The following is a 27,183-nucleotide window of genomic DNA, read 5'->3' on the forward strand; positions in this document are numbered from 1 at the left end:
TATATGAGTCGTTCACTGCACAAATCGATTAACTCCACTTTTTGAAAAATCTTAAATTTAAGTGTAAAAGCACTTGGTATAATCATAACTTTTTATATTCATACAAATTTTTCCAAACATAAAAGGTCAACACCATTGACAATATTTTTTTTGGCTAATTTTTTTTGAATAATAAATAATTTATTTCAGAGGTCATTTTGATTAACTCCGTACTCTAATGGAAATCGTTGCAGTAATGCAACTCAAATGCACTAGCAAGCGCTTTTTTTTCTACAAAATTTAGTTGAATTAATATTATGACAGGAATTTTAAAAATCAATGCTCATTATTTCATCGCATTTCCTCACTTTTTGTTTTATGGAGTTATGAACGGCTCATATAGAGAGTCCAATTGAGTATGACATTCTATAGAATTTCCGAAACTTTTTTCGGACATTGTTTAGATTGCCAGGTCAATCTCTAGAATGCTTAAAGGATTTTGGTCAATACTTCAGTTGGCTGTGTTTAGAGCACGAAGGGGGAGGGGGAGGGAAGTGTTTTTAAGCTCGTATAAGTAAAACAAACCATGGAAATTTAAAACGGTGTATACAATGTCCTTAACAAGTTTCGGTCAATTTTTAAAATGTGCTTTAGTGGGATGTTTAAGAGCATGAGGAGGCACGGGGGGGGAGAAAAAGTTCTTAAACTATTGTAAGTGAAACAAACTACAACACAGATGTATATTCGTACGGTCATGAAATGACTTTCCAGGCATTTTATATATTTTCTGGCTATCTGATCGGTCATATCAACTCTAAATTTTGTGCTATTATAAAATTTAATAAGTTTCGGTAAAAGTTTTTGTTATCACTTTTATCAATTTTCACAAATTTATATTTATCGTGTCTTGTTCGCATAGCAGACGATACGAAGGCCTTCTCGTAGCGGGGTCCGGAGAGACACTGTCATAGGCCACATTTCAGAGTGTGGGGCCAAGGACTGTGGCGACTCGCAGTTGCATTCCACCACAGCTGCGGCGCGACAGTCGCACTAGTTCCGTTTTCGAACACAAGGTAATCACAACTTCATTGTTGTTACTCGCTAGCGGTAAAAGTTACTACGATTACTACTTAAGGGGTTATACGCAGTTAGGATTTTCAAAAAATCGATTTTTTTTTGCATTTTCGGAATGTACATACATTTAAGTATATTCTCTGAAAATTTGAAGCTGATCCGATAAATATTTTCCGAGATATACCTTAATTTGTAAGGCCGTGTCAGAGAGTTAGTAAGCAGATAGAGTAAGAACCAAAGTAGCAGTTGCACGCACAGCGCACGATACTTGATTTTCCTTTTTCTATTGTGTTTTCTCGTAGAAGGCGAGTATTATAGGTTTACTAAGTACTTCAAGGTCACATTCAGTTATTATTATCTAAAATGAAAGTATTTCGTCAGTCTAAAAAGTTCTGTTACTTTGTAAAGTCGTGCGTTCAGTTCAAACTTGTTTTTGCGGCATGACGCAACTGTTGTAATAAAACGATCATAGATATTATTTTAAAATCACAAGCATCGTATCCAAAGATGTAGAAAAGACCTTATTGAAAGCCGTAAACCTATCAAACAAAGCCCGAGATTATCTGAGATGTATCGATATGACGAACCGTTCAGCCGCCAGACCTTTGAAATGGTGTCGACTAACTAAGTAAACACACGTGTTTCTATCAAGAAAATGATTTTATTCTGAATAAGTTTTTCCCGTGTTTTTTCTCTGGTATCGGATAATCAATTTAGGGAAGGGATCTCAATAAAATGTATTCAACAAGAACATCGCGAAGAAGAACGCATCGGCCCCGTATCGTAAGAGTGCTTCACAAAAGGACTGGAGTTTATAACACGATTTACACACTTATCACACACTACAACGATTTTAAAACCAAGTCCACGAGGAGAAGTAGTTTCAAATTTTATTTTTCCGTCACAGGAGTTACATTTCACATAATCACTTATTGCAGCAAATACAGTAATAAAATTTAAAATTCTATATTCAATCGAAGGATTACATGAAACTGAAATCTCTTTCTGCATTTTGAATTTTTTAGCGGATGCACTAAAACTACTCTTATCCGTCTCAGCAGTTTTTGGAAGAAATAAATTTCTTCTCTTTTTACCTTTTGAAATTTGGAATTTTTCGATACTTCTACGTAATCTTGTACATTTACGGGGCATTTTTATAACTTTTAAATAAAATTTACTCAAATATAAAACCAAAAAGTAACAAAAAACAAGTGGTGAGGTACCAGTACCTTGCTCGATACGGGGCCGATGCGTTCTTCTTCGCGATGTTCTTGTTGAATACATTTTATTGAGATCCCTTCCCTAAATTGATTATCCGATACCAGAGAAAAAACACGGGAAAAACTTATTCAGAATAAAATCATTTTCTTGATAGAAACACGTGTGTTTACTTAGTTAGTCGACACCATTTCAAAGGTCTGGCGGCTGAACGGTTCGTCATATCGATACATCTCAGATAATCTCGGGCTTTGTTTGATAGGTTTACGGCTTTCAATAAGGTCTTTTCTACATCTTTGGATACGATGCTTGTGATTTTAAAATAATATCTATGATCGTTTTATTACAACAGTTGCGTCATGCCGCAAAAACAAGTTTGAACTGAACGCACGACTTTACAAAGTAACAGAACTTTTTAGACTGACGAAATACTTTCATTTTAGATAATAATAACTGAATGTGACCTTGAAGTACTTAGTAAACCTATAATACTCGCCTTCTACGAGAAAACACAATAGAAAAAGGAAAATCAAGTATCGCGCGCTGTGCGTGCAACTGCTACTTTGGTTCTTACTCTATCTGCTTACTAACTCTCTGACACGGCCTTACAAATTAAGGTATATCTCGGAAAATATTTATCGGATCAGCTTCAAATTTTCAGAGAATATACTTAAATGTATGTACATTCCGAAAATGCAAAAAAAATCGATTTTTTGAAAATCCTAACTGCGATCCCTGTGGGACCCCCCAGCGGACTTCTCTCCAAACCAAATCGGCTCCCCTTTACACGATACACCAGAAATCGATTACTAAGGTGTAATCCCCCAATATTGTTCACTGTTGTATCACCGTGGGAGATTTTTCCTCTCCAAGGTCCTCATAATTACTGACCACGGCAGCGAGTTGAATGCGTTCTTTATATCGAGGAATACGAAGACGACAAAACGGTTATTCCCGATGTTACGTATTTACGATTCTTAAAAGTTTGAGTACAGCATCCATGGTCGATCTACCAGTTCTAAAGCCAAATTGGGCAGACGAGAGAGTGCACTGGATGTCTCCAAGAAGCTATAAATTCTGCTCACCACGACGTGCTCAAATAATTTGCAGATGTCGTCTATCACGCACACTGGCCTGTGTAGGAGTTCGCAAGGCCAGGTGACGCGTCCTTCTTCTTTTTTATAAGCATCAATCTGGTTATTTTCCACCTGTCAGGAAAAAGTGCCGGTATTTAGGCAGGTCGAGAAACATTCAGTCAAACTTTGGTTGCAGTAAACCGGGGCTGCACGAACTACCGGGCCCGGGATCCCGTCTGAGCCTCCGCAGTAGATGGCTGCAGTAATCACGTGCCTAGAGTCTGTCCGTGTGCTTACTCGTTATACATTGTCTTGAGGCATAGCTCAAATAAATATCACTAATTTTTATTCGCTTGATGCGTCATTATTATTTGCCGATCTCGAACACATCCCAAACTTCGTTCGATTCTTTTGTCAAAATGAATAAATCGTAGAATCTGTTTAAATTTTTCTCTGGCCATTGTTTTCCTACAAACTTCAGGGCCTTACTTTGTTGACCATAAATAAAATAATTTTAAATTTTTGGCTTCCTAAGCTTCACGAGCATATAAAATTCCAATAAAAGCAAGTATTTTCGGTAATGATGTTCAATCGTTCTTCAAAATTCAGCGATCTTCTGCTTCTATGCATATTCTTATATGCTTTATCAATTATCTATTGCCTATTATCTATTATCTATTATCTATTCTCTATATTATTTATTATCAACGAAAAGATGTAGATGGTAATCTGTCAGGAATATCATCTTTTTCAAATTTTGATCACACAGTACCATCAGCAACAGTTTCGATATTCTGAAAGGTGTTTTCATTTTCTTCATCAGAGTTTGAAATAATTCGCATCCTACATCTTTTTCTTGGTATATTGATGATATTTTCATTTTTATCGTGAGTGGTCGATTCTTTATCGTTTTCTTCGATTTCAGATGCCTCATTTTAAATGTGAATCGCTTCATCTTCAGATGATAGTTTAAAGCTTATTACATCTGATTCTATATTGGAGCAATTTTCACTTATGTTGGTTAACTTTTTCAATAAATCAGTTCTATTAGACATTCCTTTCATGAATTTAGGACGCAAATATTATAAAATGAATCACTGCATAGAGATAAGAATAAAAAGTACTACTTTTTGTTTGCTGTGTAACTTGTATCTTGTACCGATTGTGACGATTGACGCAATACTTATCGTTGGAAGAAACGATACGTGCATCACTTTTATCTCTGCGTGTCCAGTTTGGTGATGGAAAATAATGAAGCCAAAAAATCGTTGGAATAAAGGAATATTCTCTCGAAAATATAAATGCTAAACTCTGTGATTTATAAATAAAATTTACGAAATTCAATAATAAAATTCATTTAATAAAGTTAAATTTTCCAAACAGTCATGATTACTTTTGGGCAATATAGGTATAATACATAGATATATCAGAAACAAGGAGGGGAGGAGGTAAATACAATATTAATAAATGCACTTATATCATGTATACAAAGTCACATAAAATCTAAGAAATTGTATCATTACTAAACGAAATTAAAAAGCAATAAAAACGACTTCCTTGGGCAATCTAATGTTAAAAATAAAAAATTAAATATCATATATGTGACTCTACAAGTAATAATTATTTAATAAAACCTTCGGTATTATTTATCGCGACATGATGTACAATGTATATTACTTAATACGTAAATACAAGTGCAAAGTACATCGTGTAATCACTAGCACAATGAAAGCCATCAATATGGGAAAAAAATTAAAACTAAACTCATACTAATTGTAAGCGTTTTTCACCCGTACGCGTGTAATATGTAGGTACACGCATAGGTGAGAATGCAGAAAGCATGAAGGGAAGAAATGCGAGATTAATTTATTAAAAGCTGAAAATCCTGATCTAAAAAACATGATTAAAACATAAAAACATTTTTATAAAAATTCATCTAAGCAGACTAAAAATACTACAAGTTATTTATAAAATATTGAGATTTTTAATATGTTTCAGTATTTGTCATAAACCTCGGATGACTCCTTTTATTAAGTTGGTTGTTCTAGTTAAAGAACTGGGCTTTGAACCACCACTTGGGTTTGTTTTTTCGATCATTTATTAATTAATTAAATAAATTAAATAGGAAGCATTGCATGTAAGACAATATTACATACTTTTCTTGATGAAATCGATTAAATTAATGCTCAATTTCACCACTACTAATGCGAGCAAAACATGAAGAAAAAAAGTACATTAATTGCTTACACTGTTAATATAAAGGAATTTAACCAATGAGACAAGAAGACACTATCCTGAATTAATAAAATAAACAATAGAATATATAATTTTCATGAGTAATTCCAAAACAGGAATTATTTACGTGCTTATCAATAATTTATTGAAATAATTACAACCAGAAATTCCTGCCAATTAGGACCTTTTATTCTCGGCATGATTGAGCACTGGAGGAATTTCAAATTTTTTGACTCACTATTTTAGAAATTCTCCTACTTCCCAGCAAGTATTGTAGTCTGACGATCGGAGAGTTTCTCGATATGCTATTGAAGAAAATCCATTGATTATCCATCGAAGAATACATTCCACATCTTTGAAAAGGAAGAAAATTCGACGTTATGTCTGTAACATACAATAGAACAAAACGGTAAATTATCTACAATATAATCTAAAATCATGTAAAATAAAATCGAGTAAAATGTAAATATAAATGAATACTTAGATTGCATTTCAATGGAATGAAGCTCAATGGCACCATGGTAATGCACCTCGCGTGAATCTAATAACGCGTTATTAACGAACATAAGAAACTATAAATGAGTTTCTTATCGCGAAACCGAAATTTTATTTTACGGCGAACAATACTAACTCAAATTCGCGTTTGATTTTAATTTATTATGCGCCCGATCACTGATTCTACAACTGCTTACAAAGACTGTTTTGCACACAGTCAATGCAAGTAAAAAAATCTTCATTGATGCACTGACTCTAATACGCGAACAGTCTGTACGACTGTTTAAAGATAAAAATACAACTTTATTCGAACAAATTCTAATGCAATTACTGCATTGGTTGCAGTTAATTTAACATATAAATTTCAAAAATAGCTCGCGAAACGCGATGAAATTTAAATTAACGAACGAATGTACTTTTAATCCGTGATTTTAATTATATTTAAACGATATAACACTCTCGTACATTGCCTCGCGCACGATTGCTATTAAAATCTAAAACAGAAATGAAAAACAATACTATTAATGTCATTATTATAATTGAAAACCATTGAAATTTTTGTGAAATTATTAAATACAAAAACATACTTACTTCGAATCTTCATCGATGAATGCACGCTCGGTCTCCTACCTTTAAGATGACGATGATAATTCATAAACACTGACTCTGCAACTGCATTGTATGTAGTCAATTCAATTTTAAACGAATTTAAAAATGAATTTAATTAATAAAATACGAATACATTTTAACGAACACTGATTTTACATTGCATTATTTCAACAATGATCTGAAACAGAAATAAAAATAAAATTATAAATATCATTGTTATAAGAAAAAATTATTATAATTATTGAGAAAATATTTAATTTAAAAATTGACTTACGTTTACTCTTTGTTGATGAATGCAGAATGGGTATCCTACCATTAAGATGATGATGAATAAAATGTTTAAAACGAAAACAAGAAACTTACGAGTTTCTTAACCCGAAAAAACGAATTTTTTACATACGGTGTACAACACTGACTCTTCTTTCTGATTTTTTTATATTTTAATTTAACGATACAACACTAGAGTACTTCATTGCCTACGCGTTTAAAGTTTAAAATAATGTGGTGTAAAATAACTGATAAACTTATTTTTTTTTAATTTTTACTTACACCACTTTCATAATTATGGGCACAATTAATAATCACTGTCTTATAATAAAAAATCATTGAAATTATCATAGAAATGTTTGATAGAAAAATATACTTACTTTTAGTCTTCATTGATTACTGCATGATGAGTATCCTACCCTTAAAATTATAATGAATATAAAGAAACACTTTCTGGAAAAAATAAAACATAGAAAGCTGAAACAAACTAAAGATCATAGAAGAATATTTCCTGTAAATCATTTTTGAAGGCATGTAAACGCATAAATTTCTGAAGGCAAAAAATGTAATAATCTACGAGAATTGACATAATTAAAAGTAAAAGTTAACAAAAGAATATTTGTGAAATGTACTACAAAATGCAACTATTTTTTTGATAAAACTTGCTTTATATTTTAATATACAAATTCAAGGAATATCAATGTCCTACTTGTATAAAATTACAAGTAAAAATACAAAGTATGTAATGTTAGTGAAAATATTAATTAAAAATCTTTAAAATTGTCTAGATAAAACGATAATTGTAACAGCAAATTCAATGAACTTTCGTTGATCTTAATATGTCGAAGGACGAAAAGGGAATGACGATATTTCTCTATTTATCTTTGCTAGTATCGAATGTTCGGCTGTTTTTGTTTTGATCTCGGCTCGAGAATGTCCCTGAAAATAAGTATACATACACAGTCATACTCTTTTATATATCAAATGTTTTGTTTTCTTATTCTCTCTCTTCCTCTCTCACTTTTTCATTTTCTTCTTCCTTCTTCTTCTCTCTCTTTCACACTCTCGCTTTCTTTTTCTCACATTCCTTATATTAGACTTCTCTATGCTATAAAAACAAAAATAGACTTACCTCGATGAATATAAAGAACACGAAGCCTAGATATAAAGAAGATAAAAAAGTAAGCACAATTATAAGGTTAGGTATGTATATTTGTGCTGTATTCTCTCAATGGTCGGAGACCTAAAAAAAGTTAAAAACAATAAAACTGCATTAGTATAGTATAAAGAAAATCAAACGTATGAGTCTAATATATACGTTTTGGTACGAGTTATCCAACTGTATGCATACACATACATAATATGTATGTATATTATATATCATATGTGTGACGAAAATCGAGTTTAATACGAAATAAGACATAATTATACAAAGACATAATTAGAAAAATTATTTATTAGAGCATCATTAGATATGGTAGTAGGTATTAATATCGTGAAAATATGCTGGAATATTGGAAAAAATATTATTAAGTAACAACATCGGAGAGATTTGGCGCGAAGCCGAGAGGTATCGATTTTATTTTCATGGATATCTTTTTAACACGACAATTCCATCACTCGATAACACTCATACGTAGAAAAAAAAAACGTTCGGCAATCATCTGATGTATAGGAAACTATTGAACGCCCAAAAAAATATGATTATTTACCTTTAGTCATTGTACGATCGGAATCGATTGTAGCCGAAAATCGATTGTAACTAAAAAACGAGATTTATTGTGAGCGCACCAATCGATAGAGAGTAACTAGTAACTAGCGTCCATAACCCCCACCACTCGACCGTCGAGTGAGTGCACCCTGCAGGGCCCATTACCAAAGACATTCGGACTATTCTAACGCTGGACGCCTACGAGGACAATTGGAAACAAGATACCCGGAGACAACAAGCGAGAGGATTATTAGAGAGGCAAAGAATATATAATATATAGAGATATAATTTCTATTTCTTTCAACGAGATTACCCATCCGGGTTAATCGTGACGAGAAGCAGATCACGGACATAGTCCGCTATCCATCGTCAATCCATAATCCGCTATCCATTGTATTTGATACCAACCAGGGTTTTTTGCCGCAAGGCTTTTTCCCTGACGAGCCAATAAAGCATTGCACTTTTTGGCTCAACCAAGTGTTTTATTTTATTTTAATTCATCCTTTCACCCTCCTCATAATTAGCTTAATCCAATCGCCGGAGGACTCCGTGTTGGAGGAATTTTGGCAAATACAGTCATCAGGACGAAAAAATTTCTTTGCATCTTGTAGCACTGACAAATCCAACATGGCTGAGTTGAGGGGACAGTATCGCTTGAAACTAACCCTTGCACTGACGTAGGTATGACGTTATCGAAAATGGCTACCTAAAAATAAATAATTTTTCAATCTATTATTGAAAAATATAACGTTAAACAACATTAAAATTACGATGTTGTAGTACAAAATCGATCGGAACGTGTAGTGTTTTCCTTCAAAATTACGAAAATGAATGGAAAAAGTTGTCTATCTCTTAATATAAAGCTGAAAACAAAGGTTTTAAATGAGAGTGAAAATTACTCAGAGTGAGGCATCATATTATATTCGATAGTGAATACTTTTTTAAACACGGCAATATCTGAACTTGAGAACGCGCGGTCTTGGGAAATATATAAATTAAGGATATACGTTAGAAAAAACTATTAATTATATTGCATTTTTACTATTGCCATGGGTTACGTAGAATTAAGTATCGAGATTAGTTGTTCGAGGAGGTGGGGTTTTCAGAGCTACGGGTTTAGAAATAAATTTATTCTCATCGACTTTTTTTTAATGATATATGGAGAACTGAAGTCCTGGTTTATTTACGGAAGACATATTATCGCAATAGCGATCCGGGCAATAAAAAGATCTAAAAAGAATCCTAAGGTAAACTGCAAACACCCTATTTCAGGAATGGGCCATAAAATCAAGGAAAATATTCTTTCCTTGGTGATAGAACAATCTGATATCTTCAATTGCGCTAGATTATTGCGAACTTTCTTGAAGGATATCGTATTCCGATATTTATATTGATACTACGAAAAGGGACACACGCAACCAATGAGGCGTTTTCTCCCCACTCGTAATGCCTTTTTTGGGAGGAAACCCTGTTTCCCTTTCCATATATTTTCCTATAAGGGCATCAGTTTTCTCTTGTCGGGAGTTATTATTGGGTATAAGATTATTATTGTAAAATATTATTACGAGACACTTAAGATAATTATTAATATGGAGCGGTTAGTATTCTCTTAGTACTCTTGAAACATTTATTAGATAATTATTTATTTCTTATTGCTTATTCGCTACTTCATTGTAATTGTTTGTGAAAAAGGTCTGTTGAATCATTGTTTAAGTTTAATTTGTACTGAAATAAACGGAAGTCATTTTTATCCTCATATAGTTATAATTATTTTAAATAATCGACGAATTTACTTGGCCAAAACAAATTACTTGTGATTAATAACAGGGATCTATATTTCTCTAATAAAAGCTGGTACACAAAAGGGCGAACGATAAAGCCTTGTGATAACGATTTGTGATTTGCGTGAATTAGCGCATGCGCATTAACATCATCGATATATGATAGTACGTGGATTAATAAATAAATATATTAATTTTTTAATCTTTTATTGAAAAATATCAAAAAATATAACATTAAATAACAACAAAATAATTGCAAATTTTGTTCTAACATATACAGTCTTCCAACGTATCTAACAGATCCATATAACGTGTTTTCTAACAAGCATTATTTGCGGGGTGAGGTATCGTTGGGTTGAAAAAATATTCGCGAAAATAAAATCGGCGTCTCGATATTTTCTTGAAGGTTATTAGATAATAAGATTTTTTCTAATTTTTCATCTTTATTTTCGATAGTTATTTTTGCTCCTTAACGATGCTTTAATAATAATTTTTCTATTTATTAATCGTCATCGATAGTGTTTTGTGTTATATTAGATATTCGTATATGTGTAGTGCAAGAGCGTGTGTGCGCGTGAATATGCTCAGTGCATGTATGGCAAAAACGCCTAAATAAAAGATGATGTGATATGACACTTCACCCAATGGTGCGGGGTGGGAGACGCTTAAGAGTTAGTTCAGAGAAATGAAGCGAGAAGTGAAGTTGAGAAAAAAAGTACGACGATTATATTAGCTATTAATTGAAGTACCAGAAGCGTATAAACATTTATCTATTCCTATTTATTTATGCTTTGTTATATTGTATCTATTTCTATTACCAGTCTCATTATCAGTGAGACTACATATATATTAAATAAACTACATATATGTATATACATTCACACACAGAGTATAGATATCTATTCTAATACACTTATCGTACATGTACATATATACACATGTCTAATTTACTTATTGATACAATTTTATACTTACAGATTTAGAAGAATTCGAAGTTTGGAAAAACACAGCACTGATCAGGCTAGTTTTACACACACATATACTTTCTTTTCGTCTTATGGAATTACATATTATATTATTTATTGTTAGAAGAGAAACATGGCTATTTGGACAATAATCCGGTTAGTTTTCTTTCATATTTTAACGAGGAAACGTCTCAGCTTTCTTCTGTTATACAGGTAAGCTCGAAAAATTCATATTTTTTATTAATACATGATTTTTATATTGTGTTGTTGTTTTAATATTAATAAAAAATATAATTATAGTAATAGTACCTGAAAAAAATTATAAAAATTTATACACATGCACGACGTATTTTAGACTTTTAGGAATAGTATGATGTCTTAATATATACATCTGTATATGCATGATAGTTAGGCTTATTCCAAATTTGAGATACATTTAACAATTATTTTATAATGATTTTAATTGAATAATCAATATACACATATAATAAATATACTTGTTAATTATCTAAATTTCCTAGCAACCTAATATATCTAATATGTATTTTAATATGTACATAATATATATACATTTTTGCTAGGCTCATCAAAAATTCAAGATTACATTGAATAATTATTTTTACAATTAATTAATATTTATATGGTATATAGGATACATTGTATTGATGTGAGTAAAAAAGCTTTATTAAACATAGGTCAAAAGGTCAACCGTTTCTGAGATATAAACATTTTTGTTTTTTATTATCATAATTGTATTACTACTGAATTTTCGATATTTACAGAAGATTACGTAATTCTTCTAAGCCATTTATCGACGAGGAATACACAAAGCTTTTTAAATATCCCCATAAAAAGAAGTCCAAAGTGTTTAAATACATAAAATGCATATCTGCCTATTTCTTCGTTCGAATAATATGTTAACATTTTCACGATATTTTGTAACTATGTAATATCTACAATCACCGATCCACAACTAACTGATTCTCAATGAAATCTACTTTCGACTCTTGAATAAGAACATTTAGAACGCAGTTTAAAAACACTAAAGTTAACATTGCATGCGATGTAAGCAAGTGAGTCAATCATGATACTACCATATAAAAATGTTTATTTCTCAGAAACGGTTGACTTTTCGACCTATTTTTTTACTTAATACTTTACTAAAGCTTTTTTTCTCAGTACAGTGTATCCTATATAGCATTTAAATATTGAATGGTTGTTTTTTTACACCCTGTATATACTTATTAATCATCTCAATATTAAGAAATAATAAAAATCTATCTTTAGAAATACAAAATATACACCAGTAAAAAAGAAGCTTTCGATGCATTCATATTTTATGTTTTTTATTTCTAAGAGCTTATTTTATGAGTATTTACTTTTTATTTTTACACGTAGTAATAAATAATTCATACGATCGAATGTATATAGAGACAGAGAGAGTTGATGGAAGAAAAAGGTCAAAGTCAAATCGGTTATGTTTATATCTCTCGGCAAATTGTAAGAAATTCTTCTTTTATGAAGTAAACATAGAAAAATATTCTCGAACGACTGGCTAAGATGATTCGAGAGGAGGGGATTGAGAGATTACTCATATATACTACACATTATTTTGATTTTGAACGACCTAGAGACAAGACGTAACATATTTGCTTTCCGTGTAAGAATTTATTTCTGTGTAATTAAATAATATTTTATTACAGAATTTGATATCTAATTAAATCTCATTTGATTTACAGGTTAATGCAGTCATTGTCTATGGTGTGAGTGTCTTGAAATAAGGTAAGATTTTTAATCAGAATTAGAAGGTCTTATATTTTTCTATGGTTTCAGAAAGATTTTTACAATAATCTCATTTTTATTATGGGTTTAGAAAGACGTTCATCTTCATCCCATTGAAATTGTATCAATAGTAATATATGTAACTATATACGTACGTGCAAATATATTTTTTTTTTCTTTAATCTCAGAGATTTATTAATTTCCAAATGATTTTCCGACGCAACTTACCCGTAGTGAGATCCGGTTACCGATATTACTTATGGTGTCCATAGAATTTGTATAGTGCAGTATAAGCATCGTCGGGCCAATGACTGACGTTTAAAATATTATTAAATTTTATTAATTTAAGTTCATTTTATTTATTGCAGTATTAAATTTGTATAAATAATTCAAGACACGTTCAATCTATTCTAATTAATTGTTCAAGTGATTATTTATAAATAAATGTGTCACATTATTTATAAATATTGTACCTTGTTTAGTTTTATATTAATGCTATATGTATTCTTTTCAATAGGTATTAACGCAATTAGTACATTTCTGCAAAAATAATCCTATCGCGATGAAATTTATTTTTTGAAAGATAGAATGCAAAGCAATATTTGTTCGTTTGTATTTTATCTTATTTTTCATATAATTTACAAGTTTGTGGTTACATCTTTTAAGTATTTTTTTTTATTAATACTTAAAGCATATAAAAATAATAATACGATTCCAGAATTGTTGGATTGCGAAATTTAAATAATTGAATTTTAAAACGATTAGTATATATTTCATTTATAACATAATAGATAGACAGAAGTACGCTACGACTTGCTTTAATTAAACTTTCATTAAAAAACAGTTTGCTCACCCTGTGATTAGAATCATTAACACATGTTCGATCAATTCGGAAGAAGAGGATTTGCGTTTCAATTAAAATATTGTCATGATTGAAATTTTAAATTAACGTCTTTATTTCTTCTGAAATATCTTTATCGACGCATCTGACTTCGTCTGGATGAATCAACGGTTAGTATTATTTTGTAATCTTAATTATTATTTCTTATATATATATATCCTTTTTTTAAATCATTGTTGCCTTCATTTATGAAAAATGTTTTGAATGATATGAAATATAATTAATTTTATTTTGTATTTTTATTATAGATTAACTAATTAGTGAAGATGACTTGTTAACTATAAATCATTTTTCAAAGGACTCATTGATAACCCTTTGATCAATGATTTGTTGTCTTATAAAAAAATTCCTTTTTTACCCTTTATCACATTGTGATTTATGCTTATTGTAGTCTTATGTTAGTTGTAATTTGTTCCTAAATGAAGTTGATGAATCATTCTATTTATCTGCTACGACATTCCGCACTTGCGTTTGCTAAAAATTAGAGTCAAGATTTTTCTATTTTTATTTAATTAATATAGTTATAGTATTCTTTTTATTTAATTAAAATACGAGTCATTGTAGCTTTTTTAATAAATTAAATTAAAAATAGAGTCCTTGTATTTTTGAAATATATAAATAGAGTTTTGTCTTAGATATTTTTAATTAAATTAGAGTCACGTTCGTTTAAATTGTGTGAATGTCCGTGGTTTGCTGCAGCTTGCACAAAAAAGTGCATTTGGATGCCTAAGCATCCAGTAGATTTTTTAATTAGAGTGTGTAATCATTTTAATTTTTATATTTATTATCATTGTTTATTATATAAATACTATTATCACACATATTATTTTCGTATCACCATCACAACTATAATATCAACATCTTTTTATTGTCTTATTAAGTTGATTCTGATTATATTTTGATTATTCTGATTTAAAATATCTACAAGACTTAACGAAGAAACTTGAAGAAGATAGTTCTACATTTCGTAATGCAGATAAGGACAACATAATAAGATATTTATAATCCTCATTCAGAATGATTAAATTTGAATGAATAAAAACATTATTCAAAGTTTATAATAAATAAATATTTTAAATGTTTTAATATCATTTAAATTCATTTCAATTTTTTTCTAAGATATAATAATTTATTGAATATATGTAATGCAATATTCTTTATTGCATCCGAAAAGTTATAAGACTCCAGTTTCCACTTCGCTTTACATAGTTTCTTATCTAATTTATCTGTTTCTTTTTTATTGAATCTATAATCGTTGATTTTTATTTTAATTAGTAGTAAATAAATGAAAAGAAAATTTGAATTATTTTGATTGAATGCATTGAGTGTATATGAAAATCGCAGTAAGTATATGCTTGCACTACGGAGTGCAAATAAAAAGTCTGCAGTAAATACATGTCTGCATTTCTTGGTGGAAATAAAAAATTCGCAGTAAGTAAATAAATGCATTCAAGAATGAAAATGAATATATTTTAGTAAGCATACACGTGTCTTATTAAGAAAGATAAAAAATGAATTAACGAATGCATTAATAGAAGTACTTAATAAATAAACATTTGAAATACTTGAATCTTCGTAATATTTATTTTTTAACCAAAGAAATTTATCTAATAATAATTAGAGAGAAAATATCATTTTTATTTATATTTAATAATTAATTTAATATTTTAAATAGAGCATTTTTAAATGAAAATCAAATTTTTATCATTAGGATTGGAAATGTATAAATTTTACTAAACGAATGAAAATACAATCAGTTCTCACGAGTATATATAAATATGTCGAGGGTATGCATTTTGATTTTAAAATTATTAACAAGTAAATATATCAAATTCGCATAAGAAAGATTTGAAAAAAGTATCTTTAATAAATATATATATAAATAAAAATTTTATAAAAAATGAAAGCAGAGAAAAATGATATAAAAATCATTCAACTACTTTTACACAGATTTACAATTTAAGATATTATTTTATTGGAATAAAAATGTTGAACTCTTGATATGTAAATAAATTTAATTAGAAAGCTGTCTCATATTTAAGAGTGTGGATTATATTAATAAGTTCAGAAGAAAGACCAGGCTTGGATATGGGATTGTACATGCATCTGGATTATCAAGCTTGTAGATTTTATTTCGGAATAATCTTTTTTTTACTTTGCCATTTTATTTTTCTATTTTTAGTGCAAATTCTGTCCTAATGAATGTATGCATACACGTCACATTTCAAGACATTTTTATTTAAGTTTGGTACTAGTAGCTGTTAATTTTCATTGATTCTTGTTTAATTATATATCTCTTTAGTTTTTTTTATTCACAGATAGTAATATTGTTAATAACATGCGAAGAAAATAAGTTATGGATAGACTTATATATTCGATGATAAGATAATAAATAGCTTATTGATGTACGATATGATAAAAAGATGAGTAATACACCAAGAATTTTTAAAATTATTTTAATCTTACGAAAGATTAGAATGTAAATTTATTAATCATTAAAATATTTTGATGTATTATCTAATAATTTATAATAAGCATTAACATATAAATTTAATAAATATTCTAATTTTGGTTAAAATTATAATAGAATAATTATTTTAATATTGTAATCTCACAAGAAATTAAAATACTTTTATCAGGTTTTAAATAATATGAGGGATATTTTTTATAACATTACAAGTTCCTATTAATATTAAAATAATACTTAATGCATGCGTTCGTATTGTAACAACTTGCGTGTTACATTTGAAGTTTCAGATAAATGTCAATTAGAATGTTTATATTATTGCGTTTGTTGTGAGTAAGAACTTGCGCTTTATATTTGCAATTTTAACTGAATTTACGTCAAAGTATTCGCATGTTTGCATTAATTTAGGAATGTTAATCGTATTGGTAGATTGATTTAAAACGATGTTTTTATTATTCACTTTTTTTTGATATTTCTGACATATTGTTTTTTTTTTATAAATAATCAAATGAAATATTTAAAATTATTAAATAATTTGTTAAAAAATGAAATTATCTATAATATATGAAATAAGTATTTAAAGTTTGTTATGTATGTGTACAGATATTTTTAATAATTTTAGTTTTCAAGTATAGTGTAAATGTGCAGAAAAAAATAATTAATAATTTAATAATTCAATAAAGTTACCGACATAAAAAACTCAAGAAGTTTTACTTCAGTCGCGCTTTGAGGTTTCACAGTTGAGTGAGCAATTATGGATTTTGAATGAGCAATTAGTGAGTAATTAAGAGCACTTATTTATTTTTTCTGCTATTGCGATTCTATGCCAATTTGTTTATGGTATAATTAATGATGTTGATTAGATCATTTCTAGAATTATCGACTGTAGGCAAGAATGTTACTCTCAACTTTACTGACCGTTTATAACGTAGGAATAAAAAGATTATCGATCGAGTATAATATTTACTTTTACTTAGGTCTCATTCATATACATTTTTTATTATTAACGGGCATGTTTTTAAATGCGCCAAAAAGCTTAGTAGAACGAACAGAAACATTTTTTTTCAATTATATTTATAAATTTTTCAATATTACTGTATATATATATATTCATTGATTCTTAATGAGTTAGTATTGAAAAGATAATAAAAGTTTTTTATCTCTGAAACAGAAATCTTGATAAATAGAGTTCTAGAATCATATCTTTTAATTGTTTATCGATCTTGAATAAAAAAAACAACTTAAATTACTCCGGTTGCTTTTCTGTATTGTCCAAAATGTTCCAAGTATTGTTGTATCGTATCCATCGGTTGATAAATATCATTCATTCGATTCTGTAAGAAAAAAAAATACATTTTTTGGGTGTATTATTTGATTAATCAAAAGGATAATAAAATTTATACGTTTAATTTTAATGATTATAAAGTAAAGTAGAACAGTTGTGATATACCTGCAAATATTGAGGAGCTTGATTTGATACAGCGGAGCCTAGAAATCCTTGAAGAAACTCTCGTAGAAGTTCCCATGCACTTCCCGGAATGACACAGGGTCTATACTCGACCTAAGGTTGAACCAAGGAAAAATCTTTATTACATATACGAAGAATGGTGTACTATATATATATCGACGATCACACGACACGTAATCGAAAACTTGGGAAGACCCAGCATGAATATCGTGCTCGTATAAAATCTAATTGAAACTATTAAATTGATTGAGTCATGTCGTATTACGATAAATTGGAAAGACCGGTTATAATTTAAGAATAAAGAGAACATTGCTGTATACTGTTGTTATTAACAGTTCACGTAAAAACGTATAATCCCAATTGATCGAATGAAAAAATTACTCAACGGTAAAACCCCGGGGGGAAAGAAATTGTTTGGCCTAATCGGACTAGATCTTTACTTTGCAAAAATGGAAGTTATTTAGGATTTAAATAATCCTACAAAGGAGAAAAGGAAAATCCATGAAGATGACAATTTTGTTTGCATCGTCGAAAGGTGTATATAGGAAAAATGAAGTCCACAACCCTCGGAGATGTACTCAAGTAGGGCACACTCGAAATACCAGTTAATGAGTTGATGGAACGTTAACGATTAAATGACGCATCGGGTCGCTTCTTCTAAAGAGAGGAGAGTGTAGGTTCTATCTCTCTTGTTGGAACGATAGCTCGCTTCGATAACTCGTTCCCCAAGCACTGTTCCGCGGGTGCATTGAAAATAAAGAGAAAAGGGAAGTAAGCTCGTTCCTCGTTCGTTCCTCGTTCGCTCGGTGGAAATAGCAAATGAAAAATATATACGTTATTTCCTCTATTCCTCTCTCTCTCTCTCTTTCTCTTTGTTTGTCCCTTGAGAAAAGAGAGCTGAAGAAAGAGAGTCCGGGACGAGGAAGTGAAAGCCTGCAAAAGTCCAGGGCCAGACTAAGGATGGAGACCAAAGGACTTTCTTCAATTGAAATTAATGGAAGAATGGTGCTTTAACGTAACGAATTCGACGTCATGGGATGGTACAAACGGCGCAGTTACCGATACGAATAGTTTTATATATGTACGTCTTATGTAAAGGATAAGTTTTTAGTTTTGTACGAATAAAAGTACAAGAAGTTTGTAAAAACGATGAAAACGCGTATCGTAAGAAACTTATCGAAAATTTAGTCATCGCGAATAGTAGTTCCGATTGTACGCGAACGAGAAAAATCGCAAACTCTGACGCAACGGGGGAATAAATACGCGGAAAATTGTTGCGATTAATGATTTTCGAACGACCTGACAACGTATTTATTTAAAAGCATATACATATATATTTTATACGAAATCGGCTTTACGTTTACGCGTAAAGAAATCGATGAATAGTAACGCTCGAATAATACGACTACTGTAATTTAATGGCAGAATGGCGATCGTAATTATCTCCAATAGAAATGGTCATAAGGCTTAGATTTTGTGGTGTTTCAGGATGGGAACTACTGGGTTTGAACGGTTATACGTATATACAAGAGTACAATCTGCGCGTGTAATTCGTGTGCATCGCAAGCTCTCTCTCTATTCGTATCGTTTCTCCCCCTTCTCACTCCGCTACCCCGCCACCACGCCACGAGAGCGAGATACTGTCAATCGATAATACAGAATAGTCACGTGATTGCCAAGGACCCCGGAAGTTGGGAATTCGCGACTTTTCAAATTTTTCTCTCGTTTACAATTAATACCATATATTAAACTCGGGATTTTCCTTTTAAATGATCTCTTTGTTTCTTTATGTTTTTTCTTTTCGTTCTTTCCAAGTACAACGAAAGTTGTCTAATGAATAATTTAATCTGACCGGTCTATCGAAAGTTGAGAAAAGTTGAGAAAATTTCTTAACGATTAAAGACTCGCTGTATCTAAAAGAGAAGCAGGCCGATTAGAATGGGAACCAGCTGGGAACAGTCTCACGTAAGATCGTTCCGAAGAAATCATTTACGAAGAGAGGATGATGTTTTTTGAAACTTACTTCGACGAGGATACCTTTGAAGTTTTGGCTCATGGTGACGCTGCCGAGTTTAACGCAAAAGTCTCCAATCTCGAAACGCGGGCCTTTCGATTCGATTTTAGTTTGTTTTTTGCTCGTATAGATGCTCGTCATCTTCATCATGAGAAGATCGAAGAGGCTATCCGCGATCAATGGTACTATCTTATTACCGGACTCGAGAAGAGCGAAAACAGAGGCTGGTTGTTCCGAGTTGTGTAGCACGTGAACGGTTCTTTGAACACCTGTAAACATAAAGAATAAATATTTAAATTTTCTTACTTTTTTCGTATTTTTTTTTTTTTACGAAAGGTACTAATATAAAATCTAAATCGATAGACTGTGAGTAGTTAGAGGATGAGAGATATGGAAACAGCTGAGACATTGTAAATACCAGATAGATTCTTTACGGTAAACACCGTGGAAAATTGAACGCGGAAACGCATATTGAAATGCAGTCAAAGTTACACGATGTTCGTAGTTCGTTTAAACGTGTATCACATTGCTCCTATCGGCACTAGTTCGGGCGCGTATACAGAGAACTTACAATAAACTCGAATCTAACTTGAACTTTGAACTTGTCTCTTAGAAGTTGCATCCTGTTCGTACGTCCTAGACAAGCGTATGCGAATCCATACGAGAGAAAACTACTGAAATCGTTTATTCTCGATTGAAAAGGGTTTGTTTTGTTTTTGTGTGTTATATGTGTGTGTGTGTGTGTGTTTTCTTTCAGGCAAAAAGATTTTCAAAAGTATTGAAAAAGCATGGAAAACGAAGTACGTAAACCGTGTATGCGCGAACGGTTGAAATATTCCTCGTGGTTGTTGAGCGATAGAAATACCGCGAGCATATATTTTATCGAGAATTATTCGATTAAAAAATATCCAGATACAACATCTGTCGCAATTTCGTTGAATGTGCGTGCGCGGATATTCCGAATCCCGTCGTATCGGATTGAAATCATCAATCCTGGATAGAATTATTAATTAGTAAATATTCCGGGATGATTATCGATACATGGGATTTTTTTTATACTAGTATATATCTACCCATTTATTTTATACAAAAATATAATGAACATTTGTTATTTTTCCTATTTTTTAAATGTTTATCGAAAGATATAATGAGGACGAGTAGTTTGAATAATCGAACATTTTGACGGATATCGAATTCGTGCGGATATATGATAGAAATAATTAGTATCATCTACTCGACTAAATCGGGATGCTGTTGGTGGTTATTGGGAAAGGTTTAACGCATGATTCTTCGAAATATATGACGTGCGAAGTTCGCTGAATATTCATAATTCGTTGAGTATTTCACTTCTCTCTCTCTCTCTTTCTCCTCTCTCTCTGTACCTCTGTTATTCCGTACATCGTCCACATAATAGCGGGCTTATACAGTTTCCGGTCTGACCGATGCACCATGAATTATTTACGCGTCGCTGTTATAACCGGCTGTCCTCGCGACCACGTCGAACGACAAAATTCCTTAATTGCGGACTAGCATCGCGTGCTCTCACGCACTCATTTTCGATCTCTCAGTAACGTTATTTATCGTTCATTGACAACTTTAATAATGAACTTTTCATAATAATAAATTAATACGAGTGCGGTGTGCACGAAGAATGTGTTGTACGGGGAACGCCTAGCTGGCGTCGCAGCAAATAATTTCAAAAAAATTGCCATTCCTGATAAATCGTGAAAATTGGATTCCTCGACGCGAACGCACCGATTGCATCTTGTTCGTTCGTTCGTTCGTTCCTAGAAACTCGATAAAAAGTATAATATCGCACGCGTAAAACGTGCTATATAACGATATTATCGGTCTATATAACGAGATTATCGGTCGATAGAGTTTTTATAAAATGTCACGACGTCATGGAAAAGTAATCAAAAATAGTCAAGAGAAAGATGTTATTATTTTAAACGCGTTGACTGCCGTTGGGGTCCGCCGGTGACCCCCGCCACGGAAAATACATTAAACACCATTATACAACTCACCTTGTCTGTTGTAAATAATATTTCAACATAATATGCAAATCGCATAATAAAATATTCACATTGGCGCCATGGGCAAATCACGTGAAATACGCGCGACAGTCAACGTGTAAATGATTATTTCGAAAAGCTTTTAATAGTAAAATTTAACTCGACAATTTGTGGGCGTTATCTTTTTTTTAAATCTCGAGAATATTGAGCTGGAAAGTATAATAATAGGTAATATATAATGCCTTTGGCAAGAAGAGATAAGTAGTACACCTATTTCCGCACGCAATTCGTTCGCTTTGACCCGTATTCGCGTATTTGCTCGAGGGAAAACAATGAGGCTACATAAGCTCTTTCCCAGCGGATGAATCGAGATTAACGAAGAGGCTGATTAGTGTACCTCTCACCCTTTTCCATCATCTCTCCCAGTTGGGAGAAGTTTCTTCTCCCCTTCGCGACCGTGTACAATTGGTTGGACGTAGAGGGCGGTTTTCCCGGGCTGTGATGATCTGGTGCCGTAGACACAGCAGCAGTAGCAGCAGCAGCAGTAGCAGCAGTAGCAGTTTACACCAGCGATCATACGGCCCTGTGACGCGCCGCATGCCGCATACCGCATTGTCTGCATCGCACGTATGCGCGTTCTGTGTTACCCGGATGCGCTCTCGTGCGGAGGCCGCCGCAAACGATGCGAAAGCACCCAGAATCTCTCCCGCTCGTCTCACTTTCTTCGAGTTTTAAGGGCTGGAAGGACGAACCTGACCTGGTCAACTTTTAACACGTTCCCTGCCATGCTGTTTATGATGAGATGTCATTTCTAGGCCACGTGTACCGAAAACGGTACACGATAACGAGTTTAATCATTTTCTATAAATACCTGTTTCTCTTTCTGGTTTATCAGAGATATTATTTTCATAATTATAAATATTAAAACGACAAAATGCGCAAAATAAGACTAATCAATTAAATTTATTTCATTTTGAATAATTGAAGCAAAAGTTATGTACAAAAGTGAATACGAAATAGAAAGTGTGTTCTATATTTGACTTATATTTTCATGTAGCGATGAATTTTATTAAAACAATCAATGCATAAGTATGGCTTATTAGAGCAATTATTACGAAAGGTTGTCACCCTCTTTATGGTATTTAGCGCTTTTTCACTATTATAATTTACACATAACTAATTACTACGCTGCGTGTACGGTTATCGGTGCATGACTCAAAAATTGCTGTAAACATCATTAAGTCATGCGTTACCAGCAATTATTTTTAGAAGGATACATCTCAAATGAAAAAATTCAGCTTAATGTACAAATGCATTTTAGCGTGTACCGAAAATGGTACACGTGGCAGGAAACGTGTTAATATCGGTTGCATTTCCTCCTAACAACCTTAAAAACTGCTTTACTATCCTTGTCTTTGTTTTCTGGTTTTAAAGTAATATTTAATTTCCGTAGAAGTGTATTAACTTCGTCTTTCTTGAAATTCATAATGTAATCGAATACGTTATATATTGGATCTAGCATATACATACAGAACGACCGTTTATTATCTGGTTTCTTTTATTTGCTCCATTTCTTGTTGTTTGGATTAAAGAAAGATTCGTCCTATAATCTGCTCATAAGTTTAACAACATCTATTTTGAACTTTTCTGTGTACATTTCGGAAAATTGTTCCGAAGTAAAAGCTCAACCATGAAGACCCGAACCAAAGCCAACAGATCCTTTGCTTGGATCTACTCTGACTTCACCCATGGGTCCATCGTCATCAGAGTACATTGCGATAATGACGTTGTTTTCTTATCTCCGTTGAACAGTTTGCCTTTCCAATTGTCTCGATTGTTTTATTTCAATCCCTGGTATCGGTTGATTCGAATCGATTGATTACTCGTCTAATGAAATGTCCTTGCATATTTTTTCTTTTTTTCCTTATCATCTACGAACGATCAAACAGTGATTGTTACTGGCAAATACGCTCGTAGTCTTCCTGTTTCAATACGAAAGAAAAGATCGATGTGTAGGGCTGTTGTTTTTTTTTGGATTTCCTATTTTTCGTTTCGTTTATTACGAAAGGGAGACGCTCGATAGAGGCAATATTCGTGGGGGCCTTTTATCGCGACACGTCGGTCGTCGTTCTCATTGCACGTTGCACGTTGCACGTCGCACGTCGCACGTCGCACGTCCACGCTTCAGCCCATTAATTACGACTCACATCAACCCCGACGCGTCGAGATTGCACCTGTTTTTGTACGACGACGAGAGATATATTCAACTCCGGTTCGACGCAATTTTGTTTTCTGCCCACGGTTGAATCACCGCCGCGTAGAACAACTCGTGGGTATAATACTACCGATCAGAGAAATGTTATTAATGAAGCGTTAGCGTAGTGTACCAACCTACGATCGAGTTTAATTTTCCATTATCGACGTGTGGATCGATTCAATTAAATTAAACGGATTTTAATTTGTCCTTGTCATGTTATAATCTAACTTGTAAAATCTTGAATAATAGACGAGACCAAAGAAGAAGAACAGGGAGAAGACAAAGTAGAAAGATCTATTTTTTCTCTATACTTCTAGATTTATTTTTTCTTTCTATATTTTCTTTACCTTTTACCCGACCCTTCCTTACTTCTTTCTCGCCTAACTGACGTTTCTATCGAGGTGCAGCCGGTAATAACTTGAGTTTCCGATGATGACGGACGATCGATCAAAGTGTCATCCCTTGTATTCGTTCGATTTCCGACACCCGAGGAACAATCGTGACGCGACAACCGCCTACTCTGATCTTACGAACCTAAGGGCCTTTCCATTTTCATTTCGCTTTCATAGCTCGTAGAAATACGCGAATGATCGAGGACTGAATTTAATTCCGTATAATTATAATTTCCTCGTTGAATAAATGATATAATATAACGTTACAGGACAGGTTGTCGTGTTTATTTAATCTTCTCGTTACTACTACTACGTTGTAAGACTTCGAATCTCATCTGTCAGAGAAATCAAGAGGCATACTTAAAAGATTCAAAGACCTTTTTTGTCAGGGGCTTCTTAACGTGGCATTGTTCTACAGACGATGTTGATTCGACCCCTTTTTCTTTTATTATTCTCTTGTCCCTAGAGAAGAAACGAATACGATGAGCGCACGTCAAGGTGTGTAACGATTATTTTATTTTAATTTTTTAATTTATTTCAATTTACTTTCTTTTTTACGGGATAAATCTATTAATACAGAATTTATAAAAGAGGTCAGGTAAAAAATAAAGATAGTTACGGATAATTTAGACAATGTTTGATAGATTATGTAGACTGATAAAATAAATTTATATGCCGATGAAAATAATTTACATTTTGAGACATTTTATTTGTACAGTTCAAGTAACCATAGGAAGTGTGATGAGTTTCGGTATATAGCAAATCATGGTTTCGAAGATTTTTGATGGAACATTAAGAAAGAAAAGGCATATGATATCTGGAAAATTGATAAACTCTCTAAAAATTTTTCAAACAAACAATGTGTCAGATATCATCCTCCTCTTACTCAACGCGTAGACATATTCATATATCTGAGAATAGTTACTATGTATAGATTAGTTACTGTGTATTGCAGCAAGTTTTAGAAATTTATTTTGAACATTTTCAATGACATAATTATGAGATTGAATATATGGAGACCAGATTACGTTACCATATTCAAGAATTGATCGAACTAATTGACAATAGAGAACGTTCAATGTATTGATATTTTTCATTATTTTCATATCATCGTTTGTTCCTTTGCCTTTCTTGTTTTTAACGTTGAATTCAATAAAAGTAAATTCCTCATTAAAGTAAAGGACGTTCCGAAGGTCGGAAATCGATAATTAATTGGCCGTTCAATGGTCGGAAAAGAGAGTTCACCGAAGATGCGATTCGATCGTTTTCCTATTCGACGAGATTTGCGATCGCTTTATTAAAAGTACCAGCTGTTACCAGGCCACGAAGGGTTATCTTCGTCGCGGAAGTTTATAAACTCAAGGTATACTTATATTCTTTGAGGAGGGAGCAATATATATATATATATATGCGGTATAGGGTTAGATTTGATCCTTAGAATGACGATGATTTTTCGACAAATTATTATGGGGTACTAAGAGAAATATCGGATCCTCGTTTATTCGAGAACATCCCGGAGTAATCGATCTACTCTTCTTTTATAGACAGAACGTGCCAAACGGTTCTTCATAATCGTGACAAATTGAAATTTGATATATCTACATACCTCATACACATCGTAATAGGTATATCGATCGAGTGAGAAAGAATACGAAGAGGAAGAATGAGTACAAAATGAATTCTCGATACGTTTCGTTTAAACCCATCAAACGGGGATGTTTGATCTTTTAGGGAAAAAGAAGGAAAAAAAAAGAAAAAAGAGATGTCACAGTAGTTACTCTTCCACCATGTTTCTTATATCCTAGTCAACCATGATTTCGGCCAAGTGAGGCTAACTTAGTCAATCCTGGAATTCTATTGTACGTTGTCGGAGGAGCCCTGCTCTATTTGAAAACTTCACGAAGGAAGAAGGATCCGACGGGAGACCCAACATCAGACTAGCTGGGTCCTTATTGTTGAGCAATTTATTTCCCATTCAAGTTACGATTGAAGTTAGCTGAGGGGAGAGGAAGAGGAAAAAAAAAGAAGAAAAAAAAGTATCAAAATAGGAGCGTGCTAGAGTAGCTCACAATCAGTATCCCTCCCCCGTTTCCCCCTGAACCGGTTTTTATCGGAATAAAATTTGATCTCTGTCAAAGGTTAACCACAGAAACCAGACGTATTTCTCGCTTAATCCCACTTCTCGAACGACCCATCCTGGTAATTATCGAACAATTGGAATCGTTCTTTTGCGGGGGGATAACTAGCGATGAATTAAATCCTATCGAGGAAACTGAAGAACAAAAAAAAAAGAGAAAAGCTAGAGAGAACAAAAAATTCGACGATCCTTCTTTCTAACTATAATACAAAACAAAAGTAAATGAAGATTCCTATCTACCATTTTACAAACCAAAAAGATAGCTCGTAAAATATAATCCTTACGCAACTAACCTACGTTAAGAATAGAATGTTGGTTGACGGTGGTGGTGGTGGTAGTG

The 27,183-nt window shown here is 32.2% G+C and overlaps 1 protein-coding gene and 1 long non-coding RNA gene across 3 annotated transcripts in view; one reads left to right on the plus strand and one right to left on the minus strand.

Annotated features, from left to right (window-relative positions):
• The first annotated feature begins 853 nt into the window (after positions 1 to 853).
• LOC122522406 lies at positions 854 to 13,374 on the plus strand. Its single transcript, XR_006305048.1, has 5 exons — positions 854 to 1,052; positions 11,423 to 11,623; positions 12,842 to 13,070; positions 13,150 to 13,192; positions 13,284 to 13,374. It is a non-coding gene; the product is annotated as an uncharacterized LOC122522406 (long non-coding RNA).
• A 4,136-nt stretch (positions 13,375 to 17,510) lies between these two features.
• Positions 17,511 to 27,183, minus strand: part of LOC122522313 (mediator of RNA polymerase II transcription subunit 20) — an 80,234-nt gene continuing 70,561 nt past the window's right edge. For both annotated transcript variants that reach the window (XM_043643303.1, XM_043643304.1), the window contains 3 exons: positions 20,052 to 20,311; positions 18,011 to 18,121; positions 17,511 to 17,894 (listed from right to left, as the gene is read on the minus strand). In XM_043643303.1, coding sequence (XP_043499238.1) covers positions 17,802 to 17,894; positions 18,011 to 18,121; positions 20,052 to 20,311 — 464 coding nt within the window. In that variant the 3' untranslated portion in view covers positions 17,511 to 17,801. The remainder of the gene's footprint in view (positions 17,895 to 18,010; positions 18,122 to 20,051; positions 20,312 to 27,183) is intronic.

Source organism: Polistes fuscatus, unplaced genomic scaffold (assembly GCF_010416935.1).
Source record: "Polistes fuscatus isolate 324 unplaced genomic scaffold, CU_Pfus_HIC Scaffold5, whole genome shotgun sequence".
Classification (NCBI taxonomy): domain Eukaryota; kingdom Metazoa; phylum Arthropoda; class Insecta; order Hymenoptera; family Vespidae; genus Polistes; species Polistes fuscatus.